Source organism: Lynx canadensis, chromosome B3 (genome assembly GCF_007474595.2).
Source record: "Lynx canadensis isolate LIC74 chromosome B3, mLynCan4.pri.v2, whole genome shotgun sequence".
In the NCBI taxonomy this organism is placed as follows: domain Eukaryota; kingdom Metazoa; phylum Chordata; class Mammalia; order Carnivora; family Felidae; genus Lynx; species Lynx canadensis.
Window position 1 is genome coordinate 120,434,807 of NC_044308.2, and position 13,265 is coordinate 120,448,071.

At 43.4% G+C, this 13,265-nt stretch overlaps 1 protein-coding gene across 16 annotated transcripts in view; it reads left to right on the forward strand.

Moving 5' to 3' along the window:
- Positions 1 to 13,265, forward strand: part of TTLL5 (tubulin tyrosine ligase like 5) — a 310,515-nt gene that overhangs the window by 27,737 nt on the left and 269,513 nt on the right. For all 16 annotated transcript variants that reach the window (XR_004343713.1, XM_030319609.2, XM_030319611.1 and 13 more), the window contains exons 6-7: positions 1,334 to 1,464; positions 6,440 to 6,522. Coding sequence is in view for 15 of the 16 variants with exons in the window: in XM_030319609.2 (XP_030175469.1) it covers positions 1,334 to 1,464; positions 6,440 to 6,522 (214 nt within the window). In the remaining variant the exon portion in view is untranslated. The remainder of the gene's footprint in view (positions 1 to 1,333; positions 1,465 to 6,439; positions 6,523 to 13,265) is intronic.

Below are 13,265 nucleotides of genomic sequence, written 5' to 3' on the forward strand. Positions count from 1 at the left end.
TTTCCCTCTCACATCACCTGATGTAGGAGAAATCAGCTGTCATGTCACAAAGACACTCTGTTAGCCTTACAGAAAAATTCACATGGGGAGGAACCGAGGCTTCCTGGCAACAACCAGTTCCATATGAGAGAGCTGTTTGTAAAGTGGGTCCTTCAGCCCTAGTCAAGCCTGATGGCTGTAGCTCTGGTCAACATCGTGATTGACATCTCATGAGGGAGCCCCGGACAGAACTGCCCAGTCCTGCTCCCCTCACACTCCTGATCCACAGAAATTTTTGTTACGGTTTTCAGCTGTAAGGTTTTGGAGGTAATTTTATTATGCAGCAATAGACAGCTAATAGAACTGACCAAACACTCTTATTAAACCCGGCCATCTCATTTCTAGAGAGATGAAAACTTACGTCCATGCAAAAGCTTACATTCTTACAAAAGTCCGTACATAAATGCTTGTAGGGACTTTATCCGTATCTTCAAAAACTGGAAATGGCTCTCATGTCCTTCAGCTAGTGAATGGATAAAGAAACTGTGGTACATCCAAGTGGTAGATTACTACCGAGTCATAAAAAGGAATGAAATTCTGATGCATGCAGCCACAAGGATACGTCTCAGTTGTTGCCAGTCGCAGCGAAAGAAGCCAGTCTCAGAAGGACGCATACTATATCATTCCATGTCCTTGGCTTTCCGAAAAAGGGCAAAATTATAGGGACAGAAAACAGATGAATGCTTGCCAGGGCCTGGAGGTGATTGGAAGGCTCTTGGGGTCACTACAGAGGTACTTGGGGTGACTTTTTGGGATGTTGGAACTGGTTGTGGTGGTGGTTACATAATTGCATTTGTTCAAACTCTTAGAATTATACACTTCTTGGAGCACCTGGGTGGCTCAGTCAGTAAGCGTCCGACTTTAGCTCAGGTCATGATCTCGTGGTTCATGAGTTCGAGCCCCGCGTTGGGCTCTGTGCTGACAGCTCAGAGCCCAGGGCCTGCTTCAGATTCTGTGTCTCCCTCTCTCTCTGCTCCTCCCCCACTCACACTCTGTCTCTCTCTCAAAAATAAACAAACATTAAAAAAATTTTTTTAAAAATTATACACTTCTTAAAAAGGGCAGATTTTACTGTATGCAAATTATACCTTGATGAATAAATCTGACCAGAGAAATCCATTTTATGAAAATGATTAATAAATCTTTGGAGGTGACAAAGTGATAGATTTGAGATGTAATACTGTCCTCAATGACTGCTTCCGAACTGTGAACTATAAACTCTTTAGTATGTGATAACACGGGAAAACCTTTGAGTCACAGATGACTGAAATGGAAAAACTTTTACGATTTTTAGGTCATATGAACTAACCCGGAAGGACCGACTGTACAAAAACATCATTCGAATGCAGCATACGCATGGATTCAAGGCTTTTCACATCCTCCCTCAGACCTTTCTTCTGCCAGCTGAGTATGCGGAATTCTGTAGTAAGTGCCTGGCTGGGAAGGCCCCGATTCTTGGCCCCTGAACTTGGGGCAGACTTACCCCAAGGGCTAGCTACCTCGAGTCAGTAACTAATGAGGGCTTTTCACATCCTTAAAAAGTTGTGTTTCTTTACTAAAACAGGGAAATAATTTTAAGACTCTTTTTATTCTGATTATGTACCTGTATGTGTATTTTTAGTAAGCTTGTCACTGTCATTTCTGGAAGGACACATTGGTGCCCTGCACACATGCCCCTGTCAGGTACAAAACGTCTCTTTATTGGCAAGACTTCGTGCCTATGTGAGAAAGTATATGCTTCTGGATTTGAACTATATATGCTTCCTTTTGAGTGTCTGTTTTCCTCTTGCCATTTAGGGGAATATTCCTGTCACCTTAACGTCTGGACTTGTGTGACTTAATGTCCTTTGAGGTTCAACGATCACGCATTTTTTAGTGTGAGGGTTTAGAGGTACCAGTTAGTCACAGTCTTGTTGGAGTTCAGGAGAATTGAAGAATACATGTGTTATCCAAATAGGGAACCAAATGTCAGCTGTGTGGTTTGGTAAAGCTAGATGGGGACCTGTGGCCTGCAGCCCATTCCCAGTGGGCTCCTTACTTCTTTTGCCTCGAAGTGAACGGTCTTCCCAGGTCCCAGCAGGTGAAATGGGCTGTTTCAGGCTTTCCTCCCTGGGGACAGAGCCCGAGTCAGTAGGCTTGGTGCACAGAAGAGGTGCGAGTACAGAGAAGGTGTGAGGCAGGTCTTTTGTGAGAGTCCGCACAGTAGTTGTAATATGAGCCAATACGGAACGAGTGTTTCCTTTCTGTAAAGCCCTCTTCCAAGTGGCATTTCTACTGTGAGGTAGGCACCGCTGTTATCCCAGGTTTACAGGTGAAGAGATGAAGGCAGCCACGGAGAGGTCAGGAGCTTTCCGAAAGTCATGCAGGTTGCAAACGGTGACGTCAGGTTCACAATTCGTGGTTTGGTTTTAGAGGCCGCACTCTTCACCACCGGGCCTTGTTGCATAAAGACACTGGGCAGTGTGCCCACAGTGTCCACTTCTCGGTAACACTGGTGAGAGAGGATCAAGGAGGACACGAGGGGAGGACAGACACATAGATATCTTTCTTCTCGGTAAGTCCAAGAGAGAGACTATTCCTGTCTTACGGGTAGAGGAAGCATGGAGAGAAGAAGGGAAAGTTCTCTCTAGACTTCCTGACCCTTGATTTTCTTAACCTGTAAGACTTAACAGTCTGGTTGCCCAGTGCGGGGTTCATCCTCTGGGACTTCTGTCATCAGGATCTCCTGCTTCCACCCTGGTGAGGCCGTTTCTCTGATAGCACCTATTCCAGCGGGGACCCTTGACGGTTCAGTGTTTGCCCACAGAAGGCTCTGGAATGGGTCAGAAGAGCTCTGTTGGACTCAAAGCCGAAAACTTACAGCTTAGAGTTTTTATTATGTGACTTTAGCCACATTACTTAAACTGCTCTGTGCCTTAGCTTCCTCCTCTGTAAAGTGGGCTTATTACTAGTACTGACCTTATAGTGTTGTTGGGATGTTTAAATAGGTTAATACATGGAAAGCACTTGGAATGGCACCTGATAGGTGTTTAATAAGTGTTCAATGTTATTCCCTTTTTCAAGTGACGTTGAGATATATTGTTATATAATAAAAGATCATGCAATAAGCCAACACGATAGCATAAAAAATACTTCAACTAACATGTTAGCAACATGGCCCAGGTGTGAAAACTGCTCCTGTTAAAGTGTACCATAATTCCCTATTAAAGTCTACAGGAATCTGAAATGAAAATTCCCTTTGTCCTCTCTCTGCTATTTCTTACCCTGTTGTTTTCCCTTTGGAGGCAGGTTCAGGGGTGGGGATGCTCATTCAGATGACTGGATAGAGTTAGGATTCCTCCATCAGTTCAAGCGTGACCTTTCAGTAGGATTGCTTCTTTAGCGTATTATTCATACTCACATGTGCTCTACTTTTTAACAAAAATGAATTCAAAAGGTCAATAGAACACACAGAATTAATACAGCCGTAACTCAGAGCCACCATGTTTAGCCCCAGGACAGTTACTGTAGGCAAATGGTGTTCTTCAGTCCCCCAAACAAATCACTTAATGATGTCATCACCAAAGACCACAGCAGGGACCCACCATGTTTGTGGAAAAGGGGGGAGAGAGACCGGGGCGCCTGGGTGGCGCAGTCGGTTAAGCGTCCGACTTCAGCCAGGTCACGATCTCGCGGTCCGTGAGTTCGAGCCCCGCGTTGGGCTCTGGGCTGATGGCTCGGAGCCTGGAGCCTGTTTCCGATTCTGTGTCTCCCTCTCTCTCTGCCCCTCGCCCTTTCATGCTCTGTCTCTCTCTGTCCCAAAAAATAAATAAACGTTGAAAAAAAAAATTAAAAAAAAAAAAAAGAAAAGGGGGGAGAGGGAAGACATGATAGTCAAGAGGAGTCGTCTTGATTTCAGTCTTGCCAGGATGCCATTCATTCTTTGCTAGTTGTCCAGAGTCCATGACCTCTAAGCTAAAATTCATTTGGGGGAGATCCAACATCGTTGGGTTAGTTGCATTGCTAAGGCTACATATTAGGGGAGAAACACACCTATTTGTACCACTTCTTCTTTCAGAAAGACATTCCTCTTCTCCATAAAGGCTATTTTAAGTTGTTCTCTCCCTTTGGTGTCCACCCGCCATATGATAGCCCAGAAATTCCGTTTTCTCCATGGCTTATGTTCCTGCCCTCCATTGCCCACTCGATTGTGAGCAATAGGAGATTTTTGAGAAGGAAAGGAACGCAGGTTAGCCTTTAGAAAAATAATTGTGTGAAACGAATTGGAGGGAGCAAGGGGAGGAACGCAGTGGTCACTTGGAAGGTTATTGCAGCAATCCAGAGAAGAAGTGCAGTTGAACCGAACCAGGTAGCTGGAATGGAAAAGAGGGAGTGGAAAGAGCGATAGAATAAACAGAGTGTACCAGCTGGCTTTAAGTAGTGAGGCCAGGGTCAAAGATGGCTCTAGAGGTGTGAATCTGGGAAGTTAAGAAGCTTAGAAGCACATTTTTTAAATGTTTTTTGCTTTTTTTAAACATTTACTCATTTTTGAGAGTGAGAGAGACAGTGTGAGCAGGGGAGGGGCAAAGAGAGAGGGAGACACAGAACCTGAAGCAGGCTCCAGGCTCCGAGCCGTCAGCACAGAGCCATATGCGGGGCTCAAACTCACAGACAATGAGATCATGACCTGAGCTGAAGTCAGCCGCTTAACTGACTGAGCCACCCAGGCGGCCTGCTAAGAAGCATGTTTTTAACCAGGGAGTGTAACCAGAACTGTAAAAGAAGAGCTATTAAAAGGGATGAGGAGTGTGAAATTTGGGAGCAAGTGTGGATTTGAGATGCCTAGAGGCTTCCACGCGGTGATTTGCGGGCAGTTGTAAAGGCAGAGTTGAGTTCTGGCAATAGATTCTGGAAATCGCAGGTATGGAGGTAGATGTGATCATAAGGGAGAGAAAAAGTGAAGAAGCACCCAGAGAGGAGAGAGAGCTTGAAGATAGGAGCTAAGGAATGGGGTCCCAGAGGAGACAGGAGAGGGTTAAATCAAGAACAGACACGTGGAAAGATGCTCAACATCACTCATCATCAGGGAAATGCAAATCAAAACCACAAGGAGATGTTGCCTCACACCTGTCAGAATGGCTAGTGTTAAAAAGACAAGAAATAGCAAGTATTGGCAAGGACGTGGAGAAAAGGGAGCCCGTGTGCATGGTTGGTGGGAATGTAAGTTGGTGCAGCTGCTTTGAAAATTGGCGTGGAGGTTCCTGAAAAAATTCAAATAGAAATATCATATGACCCGGCAATTCTATTTCTCAGCATTTACAGGAGAAAATGAAAGCACTAATTCAAAAAGATATATGCACTTCTGTGTTTATTGCTTCATTATTTACAATAGCCAAAATATGGAGGCAACCTAAGTGTCCATCCACAGATGACAGATAAAGATATGCACAATGGAATATTACTCAGGCAAAGAAAGAATGAAATCTTGCCATTCATGACAACATGGATGGACCTAGAGGGTATTGTATTACATGAAATAAATTAGAGAAAGACAAATACCATATGATTTCACTTATATGTGGGATCTTAAACAAAAAAACAGAAGAAGACTCATCAGTGTGGAGAACAAACTGGTGGCTGCCAGAGGGGAGGTGGGTGGGAAGGGTGGGCGAAACGGGTGTAGGGGATTCACAGGTGCACAGGCTTCCAGTTTTAAAGTAAATAAGTCACAGGGATGAAAAGTACACTGTAGGAATATGGTCAATAATATTGCAATAACTGTGTGTGGTGACAGAGGGTAACTACCCCCATTGTGTTACTTCATTACGTATATAAATGTTGAATCACTATATTGTGTATATAAAAAGGTAAAGGGCACCTTTTAATCACTTGTAAATTATTGTCCTCCTGCGCCGCTTGCACATGGTTTGATTTAAGATGATTTTTTTTTCTTACAAGCTAAGAGAGATCACTTAAGGAAATTAGTCATTTCAGGCGACGTAGTGTTTGACTCATATTGGCACTCTGCAGTGTGAGCTTCCGGACTTGGGTTAATGGAGGCGAGAATCTCAAGATTCGTGAAGGCTGTCTTGTGACAGTGATAAACCAACATCAGATAGTTGCCTTATTTTGCTTTCACTCTCTCATTCAAGAAAGAGGGGAAATGGTGGAAGAAATATGTAATTTTGCTGCCTCCTCCTCCTCCTCCTTTTCCCTCCCCACCCCTGCTCTGTTTTTGTGTGCATTTTTGAAGCTAGTTTAGAAATACAGGTTATTTTAGCTGTGCTGCCCTTCACTTACAAACCTGGAGAATGCTTCGGGTATCTAGTTAACCAGTGTTGAAATTTAAGATGACAAACTCTTGTCCTTTCTTTCTCTTTGTTTCTCTCTCTCCCTTTTAATCTCCCAATATTTTGAGCAGATTCATACTCAAAGGACCGGGGACCTTGGATAGTAAAACCAGTGGCCTCTTCTAGGGGGCGGGGCGTCTACCTGATCAACAATGTAAGTATGCAGCAGGTGGCACCCTCTGCTGCTGCTGCTGCTTTTTTTATTTTTATTTTTATTTTTATTTTTATTTTTATTTTTATTTTTATTTTTATTTTTATATTTATTTATTTATTTATTTATTTATTTATTTATTTATGTTTGAATGTTTGTTTGTTTGTTTATTTTTGAGACAGAGAGAGAGCATGAACGGGGGAGGGTCAAAGAGAGAGGGAGACACAGAACCCGAAGCAGGCTCCAGGCTCTGAGCTGTCAGCACAGAGCCTGACACGGGGCTCGAACTCACGGACCGTGAGATCATGACCTGAGCCGAAGTCGGACGCTCCACCGACTGAGCCACCCCCCCCTTTTTTTTTTTTTTTAAAGTAAGGTCCATACCCAAACATGGGGCTTGAACTCACAACTACAAGATCGAGAGTCACATGCTCCACCAACTGATCCAGGCAGGTGCCCTGGCACCCTGTCTTCTTATTGGCTTTTCCCTGCTTCACCCTCCTCCTGATATGATTTTTTTTTCATTGAGAGTAGGTGTTCCTTTCTGAAATCTGCATTCAGAAGTGTGAGGTGAGGTTGGGGTGTGAGTTGGCTACTATTCACCTTACTGTCAGTAACCTCTTCCTGTGCCAACAGTTACCTTATGGCTAAAAAGTCACTTGATCACATGTTGAGGAAGAGCAGCCTTTGGTGTCAGCAGAAAAGAGGTTCCTTTTCTACTTTTAGCATATTGTCATATTAATTCCTCAGCACTAAGCATTCATTGGTAGGACACACATTTGGTTTCTCTTGTGAACAGAACTGTGGGTTCCTGCCCTCAGGGTCATCGAGGAAATTAACCTTGGTGTGGTATGGAATTCTTGACGCTATTTCTGTATCTCCCTCTCTCCTCCTCCTTCTGCCTTATCCTCTTCTGTTTTTCAAAAGTCATCAGTGTCTTGATTCTTTGCCAAGTCCTCATTCAAAGTTGTTTGTTAAGTTGAGTACATATACAGAGTAAATAAAATGTCAACTCCAGCCTCACTTCCTAGACTTTTTTTTTTTTTTAAGTTTATTTATTTTTGAGAGAGAGAGAGAGAGACATAGCATGAGAGCGGGAAGAGGCAGAGAGAGAGGGAGACACACAATCTAAAGCAGGCTCCAGGCTCTGAGCTGTCAGCATAGAGCCCGACGCGGGGCTTGAACTCGCTGTGAGATCATGACGTGAGCCGAAGTCTGATGCTCAATCGACTGAGCCACCCAGGCGCCCCTCACTTCCTAGACTTTTAACGGTAGTTTTTAACCTAATATAGTTGATTTATGTTTCTTTTCTTTACAATGTGTTTAGTTCCCATTTTGATACGCTTCACCCTCGCATCGCCATCTACCCTCCCTTCCACATTCCATTACTGACTACCTTTTATATTTCAGGGTTTATACAATTATGTTATCTTCAATAACTGTGATTCCATTTCTCTGCTTTATCTTTAAGTTGAGTAAAAAACTTAATTAAACTGAGTAGAAACTTCACAGCATTGAATTCTGAAATTTCACCAGCATTTCATTCTGGGTCTTTTCTCATTCTTACTTCTGGACACTTGGTCAACCTTTTAGTCTGGAAACTAGTGTTTTTCTTTGTTTCAGGAGAAATTATCCATTTTTTTATCTTTGTCTCTGCTACTAGACCTCTTTTTTGAGGCATTCTTGGTCTTTCTTTTTTGTCAACTTGTCTCTGATTTTAAATTCTTGATTCTCCCCCATCTTGATCTTTCTGGATCACCAGTTTGAGCTTTATGCATTTTAATGTTCATTTTATCTATTGTATTTATGTATTGGCTATCATAGTTTGTAGACACTTTCATTTTCTGATTTGCCTTTTTGTTTTCTTTAATAACAGCCTGTAGTTGCTTAATGGATTAATGGATACAGTTTGCCGGTTGGCCTTAGTAAGGGTATCAGTTGAAAGTTTTTTGTTTTTTATTTTTATTTTAAAAAAATTTTTTTTTTTTCAACGTTTATTTATTTTTGGGACAGAGAGAGACAGAGCATGAACGGGCGAGGGGCAGAGAGAGAGGGAGACACAGAATCAGAAACAGGCTCCAGGCTCTGAGCCATCAGCCCAGAGCCCGACGCGGGGCTCGAACTCACGGACCGCGAGATCGTGACCTGGCTGAAGTCGGACGCTTAACCGACTGCGCCACCCAGGCGCCCCAGTTGAAAGTTTTTTAAAAGTTCTCTTCTGTTTTGTGTATTTTCTTGGGATTGCCTTTTCCCCCCCATGCTGTTGGGCTTTCTCAGTTTCAGTGACCTTAGATGTTGAGTTGTATTTGTGAACAAAAGACTAGACTGATTGAAATTGACAGCTGACCTAGGTTTCCCCGTACTGTCCTGTAGGAGTAATTCCCTAGTAGTTTCTCCCTGGACAGGAGGCTAACTCAGTTTTGTGCAAGGGCAAACTGTGTTGACTCACAGGCTGGGAGTGGATGGGAGTGAGGAGTGTGTTTCTTTCTGTCCACCCCTGCCAAAATAGAGCAGGCCTTATTCTGAATACAGAGGAAGATTTTGGTGATTTCCCCTCTGGTCAGCACTACCTTTCCTGTCTTTTCCTCTGTGTCTGTTGTAGGGATAGAGTGGCCTCAAATTCCACTCCTCTGTCTGATCTCTCTACCGACACAAGACGTCCTCCCCAGAGTATCATCGTTAGGTTCTATTCTGAGGGCCAAGCTTTGGGTGTTGGAGGAGGGCCACTCACTTAATTAAGAATTAATTACCTGGTTCTTGTTCCTCGGCCCACTCCTGGGCCGTGTTTGTTCACTGCCAGCTTGGAATTTCTCAGAGGCTCCTTGAGATCACCCTCACCTCTGTTATTTTCCTTCTTCTGCTCTGTTTTCTCAACCTGATCCCATCTGCTTTCTATCTTTCAGGGTTTCCTTAAACTTTTGGTCTCTTATTGGCTCCTTTAAATGTTTTCTAGCTTTGTTATTATTTCATTCTTTTAAAAACCTCTTCACTGTCCTTCCAGTGGGACTCTGGAAGGGAAGAAAGGGAGTGTGTGTGTGGGGGGCAAGGGGGAGTTCAAGTACTCTGTTTTAAATTCCCCAATTCTCTTTTTACATGGTCTGAGCTATTTCCTACATGCGCAGAAACTAACTTTCTGAGAGGTCTTTCACATTGAAAAGTCCTTAAATTCAGTCTGGACTGAAAACTGAGCAATAATAGCAGATCTTACGTGCTACAGAAACACAGGATCTGGTTCTGGTACAGCAGCTACTCCAGCCTGAGCCCCAGGCTACAAGTGCTGTTACCTGGCCCCGGGTCACTCTGGAGGCCCTTTTCCCTGGAGTGTCTTGTGACAGAAGGCCCTGGTCACATGCTTTGGATCTCTCTTTTCTCGTTTCTGTTCTGACCTTGGCGCGAAGGCTCCTGTCGGACAGCTTTTCCTTCAGCTCCGCGCCAGGGGCTCCAGTGTTGTTTGAATCTCATAGACGGCACTGGTTTGGGTTTGGGTTTTAGCTGCCAAATGGAATTGCTATTGAAAGTCAACTGTGGTACAAGTTTGCTTTTTATTTTCTTAGACATGAGTCAAAAAGAATAGGATCTATTTCCAGCTCATCTGGGGCTTTTTTTCTTTTGGAATGCTCTTTTGCCCTAGTGATTTGTTATTTTGAAACCAACATCATAAAGGATAGAAAAGTTAAACTTTCCTCAGTGGGGCTGAGAACCCTGTGCCCTGACTCTTCCCTGGATGGAGTCTCCTAAGGAGGGTGACAAGTCTTTAGAGAATGCATTTGGCAGGCTCTCCTTCTCCCTCCCACCTCTCCCTGGGCTGAATCCCTAGAGACCCCCTGCGTAGATCAAAGTACTTGGCAGGACCCTTTGCCTCCCTCCTCCTCCTCAGTGAGGCTTTGGAATGAGTCTGATTCTTTGAGGCATTTGGTGGAGGTGCCAGACAGAAGCCTGGGAAGATGCCAGCAGGCACGGGTTGGGGGGGGGGGGCTGGCAACATGTGGACATAATGGGAAAATATTCCCATTTCACTCCCCAAACTGGAATTTTATCACCTTTTACTCAGGCCTACAAACCATGTAGTTAATACTCTTCTCTCTCTGCTTATGCACAAGGCCTCACCATCCCCTCTTTTCCATACCTGGATCTTTTCCCATGGAATATGTGACCCATTAGCCAACTGGATGAAGTAACTCTTTCCAAGGCTGCTGCCTGCTTTCCTTTCAGATTTGAGGGGGAGGGGGCCGGAGTGCTCAGGCAGAGAGGGTCTGTGAGCTGAACTGAAGTGAGCGGGTGCGGGACTTGGGGGGGTGGGTGGAGTTAGGTGTGAAGGCCAAATAAAAATACCTTTCCCTGTCTTCCCCACTGGAGAGGGGCTCTCACTAAAAATTCCCAATAATAGTCATAACCTTTTGGAAAATATCTGCAAACAGCAACTTTTACCATTACAAGAACAGGATAAAGGATAGAAAAAGCGTTACTTTTATGAAATACTGAAGAGAGAAGTATGAGCTCCTGCAGACGGAAGTTATCTTGGCCAGTCAGCTACCTTCCTCTCTTATGATGTGCTCTGTTAACTCTAGAAATACAGCCCAGAGGAGCAGAGCTCTGTTTGCTCCATCTCCCTCCGTGACTAAGTGCCGTATTTTCCCAATTTAGTATATTCAAGTCGAGGAGGGAAAGCGCTGGCATTTTCTGATTAAGGTGTGACTTTGATTATGGAAGCCAGATCATTCTTCTTTGTCATTCTTGCCTCACACATTATCTCATATTAATGTTTTCTTTGAGATTTTGAAGTAGCAGGGGAGTATTTGGTTTACTCTATTTACTCTGTGAATATAATTCTGTATAGCTCTCTTGTTTCTATTTGTTTATATGTTGTTATCTTAAGTGCTCTCTTACTTTTTTCTTCATTGTTCAAGAAATATTTAGGGAGTCCTTGCTGTGTGCCAGGTGCTGCCGCTCCTTAAAACCTTTTGAGGAGTAGGGATTATCTCTTAATGCTAACACTGATACTAAGCTAACGTATCTTCGTTATAACTCGGTGCACGGCTCTGAGCGGAAGGGCGTGTGGAGTGCTATGATGATGATGCAGCCTGTTGGGTTGTGGAACTTCGTAGAACCCTAGAGGCTCTACGGAGTTTGCACTAAGAGTAATAACTGATATTTCTTGAGCATTAAATGTGTGCCTACCCCTGTACCTTCCAAATATAGACTCAGGTAGTCTTTAGAAGAACCCCATGAGGTAGTTACTGTTATTTCCTTGGTAAGTGGTAGAGTCAAGATTATAATTCAGGTCTAGCTGATTCCAGAGCATAACACTCTTAACCACTGTACCACTCTACCTTACAACAACTTAACAGATACCATGAGATTTAGTCTTAAAGTCCATTTAGAAAAATGGATGTATTTCCAACTTTCCCAACACTTTAGATCTTGCCTTAGGATACTTTGGAGCTTGGACTTGAACTCATTTGAAATGAGTCAGTTGGGGATGGATGAAAAGGAAACAGGCTTGAAAATATCAAAAGGCTTTCGTTAGTTGCTTCTTAGCAACTCGTGTAATGTATGTAACACTACAAAAAAAACTATACCCAGACCCTTCTCTTCTTCGTTGAGGTTACAGTTGAATTCCTGGTGCAGGTAGAGATGAGAGGTTCAGACCATTGAACAAATAGTAAAGTTACCTAAATAATGTGCGAGATTATGTTACGCATAACCCAGGGGACAAATGTGTATGACGAGGGAGAGAAGAGAGGAAATGGGCAAGGACAGTAGATGTGTTATGGAATGAAGACGATTACCAGTGTAGTCTCTGGTTCAGAGGAAAATTGGGTGGTCGATATCTGTTGCAACCTGTAGGTGTTACTCAGTGGGAAGAGGTCTGCAACTTTATTTTAGGTTTGGAACAGACTTGAGGCTTGCTCCTTTGTGCTATGATTCATCAGTTCTTACGCACTAACTCGACTCCAAATGGAGATAGCACTTGTGAGAAAGTGATCACGAAAAGTAAGGGAGTCTGGAAATGGTGTGGGTGCTCAAGTCCATGAGTATGAATCAGCAGTGATTGTTGCCATGTCCGTGTGATGCAGGGAGATGGGTTGTGAAAGTTGTGTTCTGAGTGTGGGACAGCAACAGTGGGAAATGAGAGGGGAGTCTCTTTCTCTTGACCCTGGGGTTGCTCATCGTGTTTGATGTTACGGGCCACAAAATTATCCTTATTTTATGTAGTATTTGGGGGTAGCAAATGCACTGCTATAAAGACAGTCTTTTGAAATTGGGGGACAGTATTATAGGTCAGGACTTTGGGAAAAGATGTGAATAGTACCTAAGAGTTAAGCCTCCGAGGCAGACTGCCTGAGTTCAAATGCTGCTCTGTCACTATGTGACATCTGTAATATTTAGATGGTGATATACCTGCCTCGTAGGGTTGGGGGAGGATTAAGTGAAATAATACTTGTGAAAAACTAGAACAGCACTAGACACACAGCAAATGTTCATTCAGTGCATTTGTTAAGTTTTTTTTTTTTCTGCAAATTTTAATTGTTACTTCTGTTGCCACTACCGTAGCTGTTATCATTACAGTTATTACTATAGCCACTTCCCTTTTGGACTCCTTTTGTCCTGGATAGATTGTGGTGGCTTCCAGCTCGTTTTTCTGCCTTAATATAATCCCACACAGAGTTGTGCTATTCCCTATATTTTAACCTTACTATTTACTTAATCAAGAATCCATAATAATTTCCTGCTTCCCACCATGT